A 19,543-nucleotide genomic window follows, 5' to 3' on the forward strand; every position below is an offset into this window, starting at 1 on the left:
TATTAGATTTATTTTAAAATGTTTCATTTTTACAAACTAAAAAATGCTATATCCCTGAGGGAAAAAAAAAATAACTAAAATATTATATATTTTATTATATATATATATATATATTTGACATATATTATATATTTATATATTATATAAATAATGTAATAATATAAATATAATATATATTTAAATATATTTTTTTATTTAGAGATTTTTATATATATTTCTATATTTACTAATTTATTAGATAGATAGATAGATGTGTGTATATATATATATAAATAATATTAATATTATTTGTATATATTAGTAATATACAAATTTTCTATTGCACAAATTTTCCACATTCATATGTTTCACATATAAAAATTTTATCCAAGCCCTGTGGTATAACATTGAATAGTAAAGTTAGACTGACATTTTTGAATCTGTTTTCTATTTCGTTTGTGTGTTGCATGTCATTTCACCCAGAAAATATTGTGCTATTATTCTGAATTCAAATGTTTTGCGAATAAAATGAAAGAAAATACCTGTGATAAACACTGCATGATAATATACCTATTGAACTTTGGATTATCAGTTTTTCATTATTTGGATTGTTGTAGTCGAGCATGTGGCCCTCAATCCCGCTGGTGGTTCCTCAAGCCACACTGGGCACAGCGATGGGACTGGCCACATCCGTACAGATGATCGGCATCGGCATTTCTAACCTGGTGGTGGGACAGATCCTGGGAACCAAATCCAGGTGACATTAATGCCCAGCATTCATTTTCATCGCACACTGAAATTGAATACAGTACATGTTTATTCATGCACATTTTATTATTTCACAAAAAGGAAACACATTATGTTTTTTGACGGCATCATGATATTCTTTGAAGTATGTTTGAGTACCATGTGAGTTTTGTGTGTGTTGCACAGTGATGTTAAGATCCCGTTGTGGAGATGGCAATATATGATGATCTTTATGCTGGCCAACACCATCAGCTGCATAGTGACCTCTACCATCCTCAACATCGTTGACTACAGACAGGTACACTAACACACACACATGCACACACATCTCTCTGAATCAGCCATCATAGATGGGTAACCTCAGGTAACCATAGCAACAGTAAGATGGAACGAGAACTGTGAAGAGTTTGTGGAGTTCACATTGGTACGATGTTTAAGAATGTGTGATTGTACGCGACCTTGATCGGCATGATTTGAATTTGCAGAGTTTGCCTCTGTAATAATCTACATCAAGCGTTAGAGTGAAAGAGAAACTGCTATCAGTGGATTCAAACGTATGCATGACTCAGAGCGACACATGAACTATGAGTTTTGAGTCAACAGTGGAGATTATTTTTGGCGAACGCATCCATTAGAGGTGGATTGGGTTGTTCTGCTGTGACCGTATCGTTCGTGACCTAATGCAATGAAAATGAACTGAAAATTAACCCTGGTTACTTTTGTAACACTGTATACATTCCTGATCTTATCATGCACAGTTCATCAGTGCGTGTGATACCAGAGGAAAAATGCTCAGGATCTTAATCAGTAGATGATGACCTTAAGATATTCAGGTTATGAATGATTGTTTAATGCAATGATACACACGTGTGTGTTTATAGGGAAGCACTCTGAATAAGACGACGAAGAGATCAGCGGCTCCGAGCGCTGCTGCTCAGACCGACAGAGAACCGCTGATGAATGAAGAGGACAACGAGGAGATAAACAACGCTCCATCCATCAACAGGACATAGAGGAATCTCTGGTTACTAAAGGGAAACAGTGCTCTCAGAAACATGTCATGTGACGTTCAGTGTTAACTCTAACAGAAAGACTTCAGGTACCCTCGTTTCAAGAGTTTCGCTTCTCAGGCCAGACCTAAAACTCTGTTCTTGACTACATAGTTTAATGTAATGCTTTCAAAAATGTGGAAGATCAGTAATCATTTCTTATGCATTATGGAAGCTGGTATGGAAATATTGACACTCTTCTGTTTTATAACATCAGAAAAAATACGTCTTTGCCAGTTTTTTTCTTCTAAGTTTCAGAAATGAACTGTTATTGTCCTACTAATTTGAGGAAATTAGAAGGTGTGTCTGTAAATTTATAATGTTATGTCATTTTAAAAAGATGGTGAAACGGTCAGATTCACAAATCACGAAATGTTAACATTGCCTTTATACTTGCATTAATAGCTGCTTACAAAATGATCGAATAATATGCATTTTGCATTTTTACGTTTTTTTTTTATAAAAAAAATAAAGTTTTGTGCCACTGAGAGATCATGAATACTGTTATTTTTTTAAATTTCCTTATTCAGTTACTACATACACATGAGCAAAAAATGAAAACTTTATTATATTTTAATATAATGTAATGAAATTAAAAATAATTATTTTATTAAAATATATTGTAACATTTACAATTAAAATATATAGAGATATACAATAATATGATTTATTATATTTTTATTATAAAATTATAATTATCAATAAATATATAATATTAAAGTTAGCATTAAAATATTAGTATTAAAATACAATAAAATAGTATTTAAAATATTGTAATTATATATATATATATATATATATATATATATATATATATATATATATATATATTAAATAATACTACTACTACCACTACTACTATTAATATTAATAATAATAATATTATATATATATATATATATATATATATATATATATATATATATATATATATATATATATATATATATATATATATATATATATATATATATATATATTACAAATATTTTTTTCTCAGGCTCTCATACCGCATTAAAGCCGGACGGGGGCGCTGGAGAGCCGCTCAGGTAGGATTGGTCACTATCTGGGGGCGTTACAAGGGTAGTTAACAAAAATCTTAACGCATGAATTATTTAGTGTTGCGCTTTTTCGTTTTACAACCAGACGAAAATCACTAAAACACAGTTGAAATACATATAAAATCCTGACTGTAAGTTTAAATAACTTCAGTTTACCCCGTGCGCAGTCCACCTACCTTGAATCTTGTTATTCTCCATAAAATCAGTGCGATTGAAAAATCTGATTGGATATTTCCGTCCTCTGACTACTAATGGTAGGCGTATCCCTTCCTGTGATTGGCTTACGGGGTTTGTCGGTTGCGTCGTGCCCCGCCCCCTTCATTCCTCCGTGTGTGTTGAGTGTGTAGTGTGTGTGGAGAGCGCAGCCGGACCCGTGCGATCAGCTGTGACCGTGGGAAACGGACAAAAATCCGTCTTTGGAGCGGAAACTCGAGAGAGAATCCACACTGAGGCGCATCATGGAGTTTCGGGATAGTTGTCTTCACGTAACGCTACCGCTGAACGGTTCGTCAGGGGCTGTAAGCTAGTGGAAAGTAGACGCCTGCTCTCCATCACTGTTCGCTTGGAGTAGTTCGCCACATTATTTTGGAACTCGCACTTTAACGCATCAGCGCGTGCCCGTGTGCCTGCGGGGGAGCGGGGACGCGCATGGATCGAGAGCGCGGAAGGTCCCCTCAGAAATCAACGGGAGAGCTCGGCCAAATTAAAACTTTTTGGCGAAATAAATTCTATTATTGTTATTATCGTCCCCTTAGCGTGGGTCCTGTCAGGTGATTACTGTGCGTAAATAAATCATCGGAGTGAGTTTGTGATGAGGCGGACTGCAGCGCGCGGGGGAGGACTCTCCGCTGGAATTATTGCGCAGTTTTTAAAATAACGGAAAACCGAGAACACAAACACGCGCTCATGGCACAGAGTAACGTTATGTCTGCAAAAGATAACGGCTGCCGAAAATTCCAGGCCAATATTTTCAACAAGAGTAAATGCCAGAACTGCTTCAAAGCTCGAGACGCGCACCTGCTGAGTGATGAAGACTTCACACAGGTAACGTATATCTGCAAAATCACCTAATAATTGCTTTAGATTAAATCTCTGTCTGCGTCAAATAACTAATGACCAGCAAACAGCTTCAAAACTGCGCTAACGATAAAGATAAGGGGGTGACAGTTAGCAAAACATAAATAACTTTCCATAATACCATGTTTTTTTTTGAGCTTGTACCATGGTATTGTTGGAAATAAATGAAGTATGGTAATATACTATGGTAAAATCCATAGTATACTGTATATAGTAGCTATAGCACGATATAGTGAAGTAACTATTTAAAATAGTCCGTATTAAATCCAAGCAGAAACACTGGAACTTCTTCAAAACTACACTAACTATAAAGTACCATGGTAATACTGTGCTTTTTAGACATGGTAACATGGTAAAAGAGGATGAGAGTTAGAAAAATATAAATAACTTACCATAATACCATGTTTTTTTGGGCTTGTGCCATGGTATTGTTGGAAATAAATGAAGTATGATAAAAACCATGGTAATATACTATGGTAAAAAACATATTATATTGTGTATATAGTAGAGATATGATGATATAATTAAGTAACTATCTCAATAAATGAAATATAAATAGACAAATATTAAATATAAACAACATATATATATAATTTTTTTTTTTTTTTTTTTAAAGGCAACTGAAAGATTTCTATCCAGGCCTCAATATCATATTAAAGCCAAGCAGAAGCGCTTGATAACCACCAAACTATTTCAAAACTGCACTAATAATAAAGTACTATAGTTTTTAGACAAGTTTGGCTGCTCATTTGAGGCACAGCCTATTTTAGAGGATGGTTATTAGCACAGTATGACTACCTTGCCATAATGCCATGGTTTGTTTGACCATAGAGCCATGGTTTTGTTGGAGGTTAATGCAAAAACCATGGTTTATGCATAAGGTAACATTTATTACATGGGTATATAATGCGAATTTGACTACTGAACCACCTTTTGACATTTTACCTGAATTGCCCCTATTTGTGAAAGTATTTACCACAGGTTTATAACTAATAGCATCTGTTTTTTTCCGCAGCTTGTGCTTGGGAGTAGTGGTTAAATATCAGGGTTGCTTGAAAGGTCGTAGGTTCAAACCCTAGAGAGGTTAATCCATTTTAATCACCATTACAGCTTTGATCGAGGCGCTTACCCTCGGGTCACCTCTGGAGGACTGACCCGGATAATTAGATGACTAATTAGTGATTAGTATTAATTAATGATGCCGTTTAGCAGATGCACGTTGTAGCATCAAGCTGCTGCGCTCGTGGTTTAGTGGTCTAGTTTTGCAGTGGCTAAAAATCTGAGCTGGTAATTGAAAGGTTGTGGGTTCGAACCCATCGCCACGTCGACCTTGATCAAGTCCAAGAGACCTGATCCTGTTTTGGCTAGAAGTGTCTGCTAATTTACTAATTAGTTGCGTGGTTTAGTGTTATTTCACCAGCAGTAGACCGGAGATACATGTCATATCGGAGCTTTATGCTATTTTAAGCTTTATTCCAACTCCAGAACAGTTTAACAGTAAGGCCACACGCAGATACAGGGGGGTTTCCAGACGGTATTCTTCAACATTACCACACACAGCTGGGTCTCGGCTATATTACTAAGTGACGTGGCCTCCGTTTGCCATCTGTCTCACTGTATAGGTTGGATTGTTATCAAAGAATGAAGTGATGAAGCAAAGAGAGACTGAATATTTGGCAGTGGAAGCAAGCGCTCGTGTCTTTGAATGTGAGGGAGAAGTCCAGAGAAATGAGACTCGCAGCGGCACAGAAGTCTTTTTTTAGAAAGCACTTAGAAATTGAGTTGACAGTGAAGTGAATCAGGTCTTTAGCACCTGTTAAGGCCGTCAGAGTCATATGTTAAGAGTCTTATCCTCCTGTTTGTGGATCTTACGTTTTTTTAGAGGTTCAGATTTGCGGTCATAACCTTCCAAGCGAATTTCTTTTGTATTTAATTCTCGTTTCTTCTGTCTTCTTGCTCTAAAGAAACCTATTTAACATCTGTGATGTGATGTATTTCTAAATGAATCAGAGATTTAATTAGAATAAAGGACGGGCTTAATTTTATCCATTGAGAACTGATGAGGTGGTGCAAATGTCTCTGAATTACAGGTTTTGAGTAACAAAGGAAATAGGAAAATTGTTATGTTTTTGTTTTGTTCTTTTTAGAATAATGTGAAGGAAATGATGTCCACTGGTGTTTTAGTGTCATGTAAGAACGTTACAGATATGAAAAACGTCATGGCAAAACAAGAATAATGTTGTAAGATTTTAAGCATGGTGAAAATGATGAGAGTTAAGTCAGAAATGCAAGCTCCAATACAAATATAGTCCAAATAAAGTCATAGCGTTATATGATTAAAGTTGTAAAATTGTGAATCAAGTCAAAATTGAAAGAATAAAGTCATAGCAATACAAGATTAAAAGTTGTAATGTTTTGAATATGAAGTCAAAACTATGAGAATAAAAAAAAAAGATAAATAAATTTCGAGCATTACAAGGTTAAAATCGCAACATATTGAGAATGAAGTCAAAAAATGTGAAAATAAAGTAATAGTATTATGAGGATACAGTTGATGCAGTACAAGATTGGAGTCATAATGTTTTGAGAATAAAGTAGTATATTGTGTGTCTAAGTTAATTATTTTATAAAATAAAACTCACAATAGTAGGAGAAACGGCATCATCATTATTACAATAAATAGAATGCCTCTGGGACTTGTGCAATATACTACTTCATTCTTAAATTATTCATATTACATATAACTTTATTCATATTGCAACTTTATTCTCCTAATACTACAACTTTCTTGTAATATGACTTAATGTTCAGAATATTACAGTTTTAATCTCAGCATATTACGACTCTAATCTTTAGCTCTTCAGTCAGTTTTGATTTTATCTTGACATAACTAGGCTTATCTCCAGAGTCTAGAGTTTTATGCATACTTGATGATAGCATTCAAAATGATATTCTTTACTAAAACATTGCAATACTTAAAAGGCCTCAGTGCACCGTTGTGTTATGAATCGATTCACTTAAATGCACAGTTTGATTCGGATGTAGAAACCAACAACAATAACATCCTAGCATCATGTATGGCAAGCATTGCTCACATTGTCATCAGAAAATGCAAAACCCTAGGCTAGCTGTTGTTGTACGGGTGTCATAATGATTCAGGGCCGTCGTTCTGTCAGACGTCAATATATCCATCTCTCTCTCCCTCTTTCTGTCTCGCTGCAGTTGGTCAGGTTTTTCCGAGTTGTTCATTCCACACATATTTATGTCCATGCTTTTTGTCATGCTATTAGAATACACCCTCCCCCTTGACACACACACACACACACACACACACACACACACACACACACACACACACACACACACACACACACACACACACACACACACACACACACACACTCACTCTGTGAGACAGTCGGCGCTCAGTTCTACTGTTATGAGAGAAAAAGGTGGGCTGTAAAAATAAACAGAACAAACTTTAACCATTGAAGAGGAAAATCTGGCCTACATTAGCCCTTCTCTCTCTCTCTCTCTCTTTCTCTCTCTCTCTGTGTCCCTGTCCGCTCCTCATCACTGATTTCCCAGAGCACAGAGTCTCCCATTAGCAGGAGATCAGGAGAAACTAGATTTGCATTTCCTGAAGGAAAAGCATAGTCTTAAACTTTTCGGTACATTTCATTTTCATCAGGCTGTAGCAAGCACAGTTCACTATGTCATTGTCATTGGAGTATATTTTGAATGCTGAACTTAAGTTTACAAAAATCCGCCTGAAATTATGCAAATGCTGTTTAATTTGTTTGGTTTAATTAATTGCATAAGTTTAATATTTAGGGTTATTTTTGGAAGGGTCAGTACAGTGAAGCAGTGCAAGAACTAGAAGAATGAATTTCACTTTTGTCTCTTTTCTCTTGCACTTGATCTGAGGAGTCTTACTTTTTTCTAACGTTTTTCTTTTGCTCAGACTTTTTCTCGGGCCATCGTTCAAGTTGTCAAACCGACATTCCTTTAACCAGACGATAAACTGGCATTCATTCGCTCCCTCGCTCTTTCTTTTCCATACCTTAGGAGAGAAAAATCAACTTGGATCTCTTTAATTTCTAATTTGTTTCTCCTAGACGGACAGAAGTCTCCTGCTTCTCAGATGTTTCTCTTCAGAAAAAAAAAACACTTATAATCTCATGTTTCTTCTCTGGAGTTTCAAAAGAGATTTCAACTAACTGGGCGAGATTTGACCTATTATTTTATAGCTTTATTCTTTCTTTATATCAGCTATGGTCTCATTTGTATCTCTTCTCTATTTTAGGAGAAACAAAAAAACAAGTTGGTACTAAAATGAAACTTATCTGAGATCTCTGTGAGCTTTGGAAGAGGAACCTTAATGTTCCCCTAGCGTTTCATTTTTCTCTCATGCGTGCTTTCTTTGATGTTTCTGTAATATTACAAATCCGTCCGTCGGCACTTTGTTGTGCAGTCACAGGAGGGTCACATGCAGAGATGTTATTCCTGTTTTGGTGCTTTTCTTTGGCATGTTTCTCTAAAGCTGAAATGTGCTTTTCAATGTTAAAATACTTTCTCATATCCCAGAGTGATGATCAGAGTCTTTCTGAATATAGAAGTGAAGTCTGTTCCACATTGCAGACAAAAAGAGACCATCTGATTGACATTTAAAGCGACCAACCACAGTTTTTGTTTTTATGTGCATATATATATATATATATATATATATATATATATATATATATATATATATAAGCAGGTTTATCCAAAATATCAAAAAAAAAACTGATCAGTTGTCTTGAATCATGGTTTCATTGTTTTTTATGCCATGTGTGTTGCATGTTTCAGGCAAAACCCATCTACGGTGGATGGCTGCTCCTGGCACCTGAAGGAACAAACTTTGACAATCCTCTGCACAGAACACGGGTTCGTATAATTGCATTGCATGTTCATTATAATACAGTTCTGAGCTTTTTTACCTAGCAAATTCATTTTGGCAAAACTTTTTAAGAAAAAAATATTTTTAGAAACGTTCCAGAATGTGCTTTTCAGTCAAGTTTAATTCTCACCTGCATTAATAGTGCAAATATCATGGAAGTCCAGGTCCATATTTCACACCAAAATATATTTCACACTAGGGATGTCAACGATTAATTGATGATTGATTACTTGTCAATAAGAGATGCAATCGATTAAAGCAATCGTGGTCGACTAACTGGTTTGATTTTGGGCTTCATGCAGCTCATGCACAAACCAAGTGCGAGCGGCTGTGAGTGTTGATTTTGGGCTTCATGCATATAATGGAATAAACATTTGTTAGTTCTTTTAATGTGATTAATAGAAACAGCACAATGTTATTAAACATGGAAAGCAATAGAAATGTAGTAACTAAGTCATTTCCCCAGATAATTGTTTCATATCGTGTGCTTTGCAGGGCTGCGGGACACAGGAGAGAAAGGCTATCAACTTGTTAATTCGTTCCTGTGACTTATTCATTTGTGGCAACTGTCCATGTTTCATTAATTTGTTCCTTAAATAACCCATGATTTAACTGAAATAAGGGAACAAAATAATAAATCGAACAAATTCTTAATTCATGAAATCTTTAATTTCCCTTCCCGCATGTTTACCACAGTAAGAGATGCGAAAACAGTGATTAAAAGTGAAAGACAATAAAATAAACCTGCAAAATTAGAGGGTTAGGCGGTGAGGATTTAGGAAAAGAAACAATGCCTAAATATTATTGAGTTTGTGAAAATTCGTGACCAACCGGCAAACCAGAACAAAACCTTGTAAATGTAGTCTATGGGCTGGAACGGATCCAAAAGTATGGTCGCGATGTAACATTTTCCAGCTAACTAATTATTCCTCTAATAAACAAAGCTTTTATACCACACTTGTCATAATCAGAGCTTATAATTTGTAAATAAATAAATACTGGATTCAAAACAGCAATTAAAAGGCGCTGTGACCGACACAGACAATATGTTTTCCCGAGCATTCAGTGATGTCACTAAACGGTTTTCTGCATGGACCTATCTAGCCTGGGGCACAGGTTTTCAAGCCCTGGGACAAAATGGGATCCTTTAAGGAAAATGTATAGCCTATATAAGTAATAGGCCTAATAGAAAAAAAAAAAGCGAAATATATCTGACTTAATTAAGATAACGAATGTAAAACAGAAGTGTGTCGACGCTCTGTAAGTTCATGTAAAAAAAAGGATGACAACCACTGATCTAAATACATTATAAATAATAGTTTAACATTCAAATACATTGCAAATATGGAAACATTTGGGTATGTGCCGAATGAGACGTGAGCAATAACCTCCAAATACATCCAAACGTGCTCGCTCGTCCTCGTATGCACGCACGCACGCACACGCACACGATCGTTGATCATTAATTTAAACGACGATCGATCATGGAAATGATCGAAAATTGACATCCCTATTTCACACCATATATATATATAGATATATAGATAGATAGATATAATTGGACATGATTGTTAATAAAATTAAGAATGTTAAAGATTCAGAATCTTCTTAAAAAATTCATTGTGCTTTGATTATGAAGTTAGTAAAATAATTTAAGATCAGTTCTAGAGTATGATTGTTATATGGTCTTATTTTAATGCTATATTTATGAATGTTTCTTTTATAAATTATTAGTCAGTTATTTCATTCAAAATTTATGTTTTAATAATTATGTAATTTATATATAATGGTTAATTATACATGCATGTCATTGGGTCTCTGGGACCTCGGACATAAAAAAGTCCATCTTAACAAACATGAGGGTTAAATTATGATCGTTAGTGCAGTTTAATATATTCAAGAGCATACTAGACGTCATGCATGATATTTAATGCAACAAAGGACACACAGGTCTGTTAAGAACAATACTTTTAATTTAATTTAAGTTTTAGACATATTTTTAAACTACAATCATCCAAACTAAATGTTTCGTCACCCAGTGTATTTGTGTTTTACAATTTATAATGTTGATTCATATTTATATTGTGAGGGAGATACTTTTCAAACTCTGAATTTAATTTATTTTAACTAAAAAAGACAAGTAAACAGTCAGTTATAAAATAATAATAGATTAATGACAAGCAATGGCACAAACAAATACAATAACAAGAAATTAACTGTTTTAAGTTTTTCAGGTAGGTTTAACAGTAATATTCAGGTACAGAAATTCCACAGAAACAGAATAATCTATTTAACTTTAAAATAACACTGGTTAGTCTTCAGTGTATAAATATATACATTAATGACATCAGCTTGTAAGGCTTAAAAGCATGTGCAAATGATACATTCCATCGTATGTCGCAAGCGTCTTTCAAATTGAAATATTTGCGGGAATTTCCCACGTTAAAAGTGCGGAAACTGCGGGAATCAGTAGACTTATGTGCAATCCCGCGCCGAAATTCAAGCCCTGGAGAAAAAAAAAGGATATTCGAAATCTTAAAATTGAAAATCGAATGCCAACCCACCGAACGAATATTCAAATAATCGAATACGCTGGTCCAGCTCTACTGCGCAGAGAACTCGTTTTCAAAGAGATCTGTTTAGTGAGAGCACAGAATGGCTTCTTCTCAGTCGGTACCACTTTCTTTGCCATGACTTGGGTGAGGATGTACACGTTCACGTGATAATAAAGGGAAGTGTTGTCATCATATATGGTTCAGTGGAGGCGTTTGCAAATGAACATGAATGAGCATGGTGCTTAAGAACGTGGGATTTATCAACAACGATTACTTACTGGTGCACATGTGTGCGCACATTTGATAAATACAGATTTTTCTGTTCTTACACACATTTTACATTTAATTCGTAGGACAAAATATAGAACCTTTTCTACACACTCTTTATAAATGAGGGCACGGAATTGTTTCTGTATTATCACACACTGTGTGTGAGTGAAGAGATGCTGCTTTTCTGTGTGTGTGTGTATGTGAGTGTGTGTGTTTACTGTACAGTATGCATGCTTGTTAAGGGACGAACGAGTCAAGTGTGTGTGTGTGTGTGTGTGTGTGTGTGTTTGAGGAGGCCGTGGAGTCGCTGACTCACTCTCATTCTCTCTCAAGCTGAACTCGTGAGAAACAGCAGGAGAGGGAGTTTGTGGGATGGGAAATGATTCGACAGCAAACAGGAAATCACAGATTGACAAACAAGATGGAAAGATGTTAAAAATAACCCAAAGTATATGTAGTATATACAAGCATGTACGTGTAGGATGTGGTGGTCAAACAAATGGCTATTGCTAATCTCCAAAGTCAACAAATAAATAAATATATAAAATGCAATGCAATGACACTGACAAAATTGTGTACACAATTGTGTAAAATATTTAACCCAAATGCAGACAAAATGTTTATTAATTAAGGAAAATGCCAGTTGACAGTAATGGGAAGTTACCACTTCTGTAAATCAGTCATGCAGGTACCATATCAATCGGCCTGTTATAATCAACATTATACTTTATATACACTGGCTTAAAACACAAGTCAGACTTAAAACACTTTCCAGATCTAAAACATAAAGGTGGCATCACTTTTCACTCATGCAATCTCAATTTCTTCTCTTGCAGAAATGGCAGAGGCGTTTTTTCCTTCTGTATGAACATGGACTCCTGCGTTACGCGCTGGATGACATGGTGAGTGTGTACTACTCTCATACGGTGTGTTCTCATACTGTGTACTTTGTTGCAGTATGTGGGTGGCTCTGTGTGGACAGACCTTCAGGGTGTTTATGTTGCTGCCTGTCTGTTGTATGTTGTGTGTGTTTGTATATGCATTGTTTGGTATAATATGGCTGGATTCAGGGATTCATGGTGCATAATCGTGACAGTGAACATGATGTTCCTAATGGCATACTACTTCATTTAGTGCACAACTGTAGTTGGATTTATACTGCATTTTATTGTATTTCTTTCATTGAATATTTTGAAGGATATGCCAAGTTCAATACAAGTTCAGCTTGTCCTTGTTTTTCTTTAAAAAAGCCAAAATCTGGGTTACAGTGGATGTGAATGGGACCAATTTTTAGAGGTATTAGAATTGTGAAGCTCTTAGTTTTATAAAAGCACTTAAAATTAATTTTTCTGGGTATTATTTGAGCCGTCAAATCATTTTTGTCATTTTAAGGTCTTTTTAGGGTGTTTTTTTTTTTTACACAAAAAAAATCATGTTAATGTTTTGTGGATGTAATATTGAAACATTTATTACTTGTAAATGTTACAGAATGTCCATACGCTTCCATTGTAAGTGGTTTACTGTAAACCAGATTATTCCTTTTTTTTTTTTTTTTTAAAGATGTTTGTTATTTTTTAAGTTTTTTTAACTCCACAAATGCGACTGATTGAGCTTAACTTGTACTAAACCAGGAATATTCCTTATCTTCTTGGCAATGATGGATCTTTTGACTGAAAAAGCATTTCATTTAGGCCATTTCAGATCAAATAACTCAGTCCTAAGGTATATATAGAATATTAACCATTAAAAGGCTTTCATATACAGAGGTGTATTTTCAGCTGATGGCTGTGCAGTTCCTCCTCGTGTGTTCGCTCATCTCATTCGCTTCTCTTTCATCTCTCTTTCTCTCGGAGAGGAGAGGAGGAGAAGTGAGTGATGGACGCATAAAGAGCAGCATAAAGGATGAAAACCTGCTTGGCTTCATTTGCATTCATGCGTGTTTGTGATTGTTATTAAGCACCACTTCAGCCCACACGTGATCGTGTGTGTGTGTGTGTGTTTGTTTACATAAGTGTGTGTCTGGAGCTACATGAACATGAAGTCTGTCATTACTGAATGCGGGAAGGCCAGGTCCGACCCGACTCGGGTGATGATGATGATCTCTGTGCGAGTGTGTGTGTGGGTGGGTGAAGCTACATCCGAAAGCTACCCACAATCCATCTGTGCCCACTTCCCTCCTACACTCAGACATCCAGGAACAGAGATGAATGTACACATTACCGGGATCTCTCGTTCTGGAGAAGCGTATATATATATAAGCGTGTGTGTGTGTGTGTATATGTTGTATACTATATTCTAGAAAACAATTTAAAACAGTTTTTGGTAATTGAAATTAAGCTGAAATAAAAAAAATATATAACTATCAGATGAAAAACCTAAATGAAAATGAGAAATGTTGCATTGCCAACGAAAAATTAAATTTTAAGCTGAAATACTAAATAAAACTGAAAAGGAATAATATTAAACTACACTGAAAGTAATTAAAATGACATACACATGAAACAAAATTACTAAAACTTACACTGAAATTAAAAGCTAGTTCAAAACATTAATAAATAGCACACAAATAATATTAAAATAACACAGTCTTTGGTTTTTCACTTTTTGTTACTTTTAATTCAGACTAACAACGCTGCTATTTGTTTTACACACACACACACGCACACACCCTCTTGAAATGCTTTCTAATGCAGATGATTTTGACGTGTTCGTGTGTGTTGGTCATCAGCAGGGTATTAATTGCATCGCTCTCATCAGGAACAGATGCTGTAGTGGATGAAATGGTCTCGTGAGAGGTCAGGATGTCTGGTGTTGACTGGACGCCTAAAGCTTGAACACGTTTAGAGTCTCACGCTATATTTAGAGCTGCTCTTCAGCATGTGTTTCCATAACAACCACTCAAACCCTACTCTATAGAATGTATTGTATCGATGAATATTACAAAACATGTCTAGAAAACCCCAAAATCTACAGAAAAAGGCTTATTAAGGACCATCAAGGATTATTCAGAACATTAAAGGAAGAATTCGGTCATTGTTTAATCACCTTCATGTCTCTCCAAACTCACATGACCTTCATTCTTCAGCAGAACACAAAAGAAGATATTTTGAAAAAATGTTTTTGTCCATACAGAGAAAGTTTGCTGTTGTTGTTTTGGACCCCATTGACTGTCATTACATTATGAACACTCTTAAACTGTCCCTTTTTTGCGTTATAACATTTAGTTATAATTTGTTTATTTGTTCTCATTTTATTACTGACTGTTCACTTGTCTGTAAAAATATTGCGCAACTAGTTTCTGCTGTATTACCAAAGAAGTACTTAAAGTGTTCTTTAAATAATAAAGAAAAAGTGACCCGATCTGTGATTCAAAATCTGTAATATGATCCGCACCCCTGCTCTCTTGACTTGTTGTTGCTACTTTTACTTATGTTTACTAAATAAATGGTAACATTTTACAGTAAGCTCCCATTACTTTAGTTAATGCATTAACTATCACTATCTAACAATGAGCAACACATTTCTTACAGTATTTATTCATCTTTGTTAATATTATTTAATAAAAAATCCAACTGTTCATTGTTATTTCATGTTAGCTGATATCCATTAAATAAAATTAACAGATACAAACTTTGATTTTAATGATGTATTAGTAAATGTCTAAATGTACATTTAACTAAGATTAATAAAATGAAGGTGGAGAGAGCTGTTTCCCCCCAAAAGTCCTTTTTGTATGTGTACATTTATATATGGTTTTTTAATGTTTTAGTAGTATTTAGTATATGATTGAAATTGTTTAAATTTGATTTGGCTTTAAAGTGAAAAAAAAATTGTAATATATAATGTGAATCATGATATTCAATTGAAAAAATGTAGGATGGTGCTTATTTGGTATTATTTTGTGGCTTCCATATTGATATATGCAGTGAATTGTGAGTAATTTCATGAATTAATCAGCATGTTAGGCTACATAATTAATTTATACTTTCCTTCTCCCTGTCATCCTCTCGTTCACCTTCCTCATCCTCTGCTGTCCGCCCCCGTTGGACTTAGAGCCACGAGAAATAGAGAGACATGTGTAGGAGGAAAGAACAGGATGAGAGGAAGATTACAACAGAAGCCTGGCTGCTATTTTCAGACCAGTTGCATCTGTGTATGAATGCATGTGTGTGTTGCGATTTAAACGGCCGGTTATTGAACGTTCATGCTGTAATGCATGCTCTCAGTGACCCGGTTCACCAGAACCGTCCCCTGATGCTGACCTGTGGGCATGGGTTTGCTGAACACAGATTCAGCAGTCTCTTTGTGTTGCGTAAAATAAAGCTCAGTCAGTCGGGCAGCGTTCCCAGAGACACTTCTCTAAAGACACACGGGACGCAGAGCAGCACTAGAGGAGTTTTAATGCGATTTATCATCATCACAATGTTCCCACTTCATCTGCATGTCTTTCTTTTCCTAGTTTATTAACCGATTAGACAAGAGATTTCCAAACTGGGGTTTGCAAGCTGATAAAAAGCAGATTATTCATTAAAATTATTTAATAAAATTTAGTTAACACTTTATTTTAAGAACCAATTCTCACTGTTATCTAGCATTAATATTTCTAGCATATTGGCTGTTCATTAGTACTTATAAAGCACTTATTATTAATATATTTTTTTTGCATGACTGTATTTAAGATATCTTAACCCTACCCCATATCTAAACTTAATAACTACCTAACTAAGTATTAATAAGCATCAAATTAAAAATGTAGTAATGTTAGATAATAGTGATAATTGGACTTTAAAATAAAGTGTGTCCACAATATATTTTTAATTTATCTTATTAAATAAATTTAAATTTTGAAGTACAATTATTTTAAACAAATCCTTAATTTACATTTAATTTTAAATTAATTTTAAAACTCTTATATGACCCTCAAACGTGAAGTTTTAGTGAACTTATTAATGGACTACATAGGATATGAATACTTTTAAATTAATTTGTTAAACTGCAGGACCACATATACTTTCAAATGTGGTTTCAGATCTAAATGTCTCTCTCTATCTCTCTTTTTAATATGTAGGACCAAAATGAGCACAGGTTGTGTATGAGTTCACTGGTGGTTAGTTAGATGGAACTAGTCTGGCAGTAAATAGAGGGCAGAAGTCAAACACAATATTTGAGCTCGAGGAACTTTGATCTGCAAATATGATTCACAGAGAACAAATCAGTCTGTAATAAAATTTTGTTGTTGACTTTGAACATAAACAGTTCAGTGTATGTTGTTAAGAGTATTTTAGAATAATAAATGAAAATGCTCAATCAGAACATAAGTCATGATAAGTAAGTTACTATATGAAGCAGTTGATTTCACTCTGAAAAACAGAAAGCCAGCAGCTGATAGATGTTAGGTTTGGTTAGGCCACATGATAAGGGAGGTTAAGAGGTTTTTCTGCCTGCTGGGATGATTACAGAGACTAAAACCCCCCCACCGTCCTTTAAAAATGGATGATGTCTCTATTATGGAACTTGAATTTCTCCCATGATGCCTCAGCAGCCGTATCTGCACCTCTGCTGTCATCGCTCAGACGTGTCGGCATCGTGTCATCAGTGGTTTTAAAACAAACAAACTCGTTCAACAGCGGCACCGAAGTGAAACACGGTAAACAAGCGATTAAAAGGAAGCTGGAAACTCAACCTTGGAAAAGAACGCCTGTTTTTTTTCAGGGTTTTGTGTTGTTCGTCTCTCCAAATTTCTGATGAGTATGTGTGTGTTGCTTGGTCACTGTTTCTGTGTGTGTCAGTCTTTCCTGTTGAAAGAGTTATTGTGTGTGTGTGTGTGTGTGTGTGTGTGTGTGTGTGTGTGTGTGAATGCTGGCTGCACAGCAAAGAAGGAATTTTGCAACTCGTCTTGAACAAGTAGTAAAACATCGAGAGATGTTGTGAAAGAAGGTGAGAGAGAAACTTGGATGAGATTGTCGGAGGAGGTTCATCAGGGAATGATAAATACAGGGAGAATGAACCAGTTTGTGGTGTTTTTGTGGTGTGTGTTTGAGGGAGGTCATGTGCCACACGTTTACACAAACACACACACGTTTACTTAGCTACCTAAATCAGCACGTAGCATAGACTTCTGTTGATTTGATATTAAGCCAGTTATAATTAGAACAACCAAACCATAATTCTAAAAGAATATGCTCTTTTTTTAAAATGTAATTCATAAATCATTCCTCAAACTAAACCCGAGTAATCACACACATCTTGTCTGACTTTGACTCAAATGATGAATTGGAAATTTTGTTGTTGTTGAGGCTTTTTGTACAAAACATTAATCATGACATCATGTTTATTTAGACATACTTGGTGATTAAAATCAGACATAACACATGTGATTGGATATATTTAGCTGAACTGCAGTTCAAAAGTCAGTTTTAATGTTTCTGAACGCTCACTAAGGTTGCATTTATTTGATTAAAAATACAGTAAAACAGAAAAAATATTAGTACAATTTAAAAGATTAATTTTCTATGTAAATATATTGTATAATGTAATTTATTCCTGTGATCAAAGCTGTGATCAAAACTCCAGTTTTCAGTGTCATATTCAGTGTCCTTCAGAAATCATTCTGATATGCTGCTCAAAAAACATTTATTATTATTATCAATGCCATAATTTTGTGTTGATGGATCTACTAGTATATATATGTGTATGTGTGTGTGTGTGTGTGTGTGTGTGTTTCAGGCCAGCACTCTTCCACAGGGCACCATAAACCTGAATCAGTGTGTGGATGTTGTGGACGGTGAGAGCCGGACGGGTCAGAAACACTCGCTGTGCATCTGCACACCGGAGAAAGACCATTACATACGTGCTGAGAGCAAAGAGACCATACATGGGTGAGTCACACACACACACACACACACACACACACACACACACACACACACAGAGAAGAAGAATCATTCATTCATATGTCACAGTTTATCATAACATATTTTTACAACTCTCTGATGTTTATGTGCAGTTTAACACGATACTGTATTGATGTGATGAACTTCTGAGAGGCAAAAATGTAAATTTAACATCACACAATTTTGAAAAAACATATTTTCCCTTTTATTTCTGCATGCACATTCTCGCTTTGAACTATTGGAGATTTAATTGTGACTTAGATGCATTAAATCATTGACATTAACTCATTTAGCAGATGTTTCATCCAAAGTGACTTGCAGTACAAATGTGGAATATCACAAGCAAGTTATCATTATCATATAAGGCTTACAGTTAAGAATATAACAGCAAAATATTAGTTAATCAAAACTAGCAAGAAACTAAGACAAAACAGTTTTTATTTTATGAACGTCTTGATCCTAATTGAAAGGACAGTTTGTGTTTATTCATTTGTTCATCTGGTAAAGTTTGATATTGGTTTGATTTTAGACGTTAATAAGTGAAGTAATGACTAATATATGATTACTCACTGATTGTAATTAGTGAAATACCCTCATTACACACTATATAATTAGATAAGCAGTTACTAACTAATTGGTGTTTTGAAATAATTCCCAAGTGTTGTTTGTGTCTTTAGGTGGCAGGAGGCACTGATGGTGTTCCCACGAACCAACAAACAAAACCAGAAGAAGAAACGGAAAGTGGAAACACCAACGCCACAGGTACACGTATATACAGATCCCCCAACTCGAGAGGTCTTAAAAGAACAATTTCAGCCCCAGATTAATAATTTAGTCACTTAAAATCAGTTTAGAGTTTGGAATCAGTCTGGATGTAACTGATGTGTGTTTGAGTTTTGCCATGCAAAGCGTGAGATTTGTTTTTATTCTTGAACTACAATTAAAAACATACACACCTACATGCAAAACCTTG

At 35.0% G+C, this 19,543-nt stretch overlaps 2 protein-coding genes across 15 annotated transcripts in view; both read left to right on the forward strand.

The window, feature by feature from the left end:
* Positions 1–2,265, forward strand: part of mfsd1l (major facilitator superfamily domain containing 1-like) — a 13,012-nt gene extending 10,747 nt beyond the window's left edge. The window contains 3 exon segments of the mRNA XM_042752302.1: positions 597–736; positions 913–1,024; positions 1,608–2,265. Coding sequence (XP_042608236.1) covers positions 597–736; positions 913–1,024; positions 1,608–1,739 — 384 coding nt within the window. The 3' untranslated portion in view covers positions 1,740–2,265.
* An 879-nt stretch (positions 2,266–3,144) lies between these two features.
* Positions 3,145–19,543, forward strand: part of LOC109107915 (myosin phosphatase Rho-interacting protein-like) — a 44,069-nt gene continuing 27,670 nt past the window's right edge. For 5 of the 14 annotated variants that reach the window (XM_019121082.2, XM_042752275.1, XM_042752277.1 and 2 more), the window contains exons 1-5: positions 3,146–3,880; positions 8,762–8,839; positions 12,514–12,579; positions 18,404–18,555; positions 19,248–19,332. In XM_019121082.2, the coding sequence (XP_018976627.2) occupies positions 3,743–3,880; positions 8,762–8,839; positions 12,514–12,579; positions 18,404–18,555; positions 19,248–19,332 (519 nt within the window). In that variant the 5' untranslated portion in view covers positions 3,146–3,742. Of the gene's footprint in view, positions 3,881–8,761; positions 8,840–12,513; positions 12,580–18,403; positions 18,556–19,247; positions 19,333–19,543 lie in introns of all 14 variants that reach the window. The other 9 variants (XM_019121087.2, XM_019121088.2, XM_019121086.2 and 6 more) reach the window with 3 other exon arrangements.

This window comes from Cyprinus carpio, chromosome B24 (genome assembly GCF_018340385.1).
Source record: "Cyprinus carpio isolate SPL01 chromosome B24, ASM1834038v1, whole genome shotgun sequence".
In the NCBI taxonomy this organism is placed as follows: domain Eukaryota; kingdom Metazoa; phylum Chordata; class Actinopteri; order Cypriniformes; family Cyprinidae; genus Cyprinus; species Cyprinus carpio.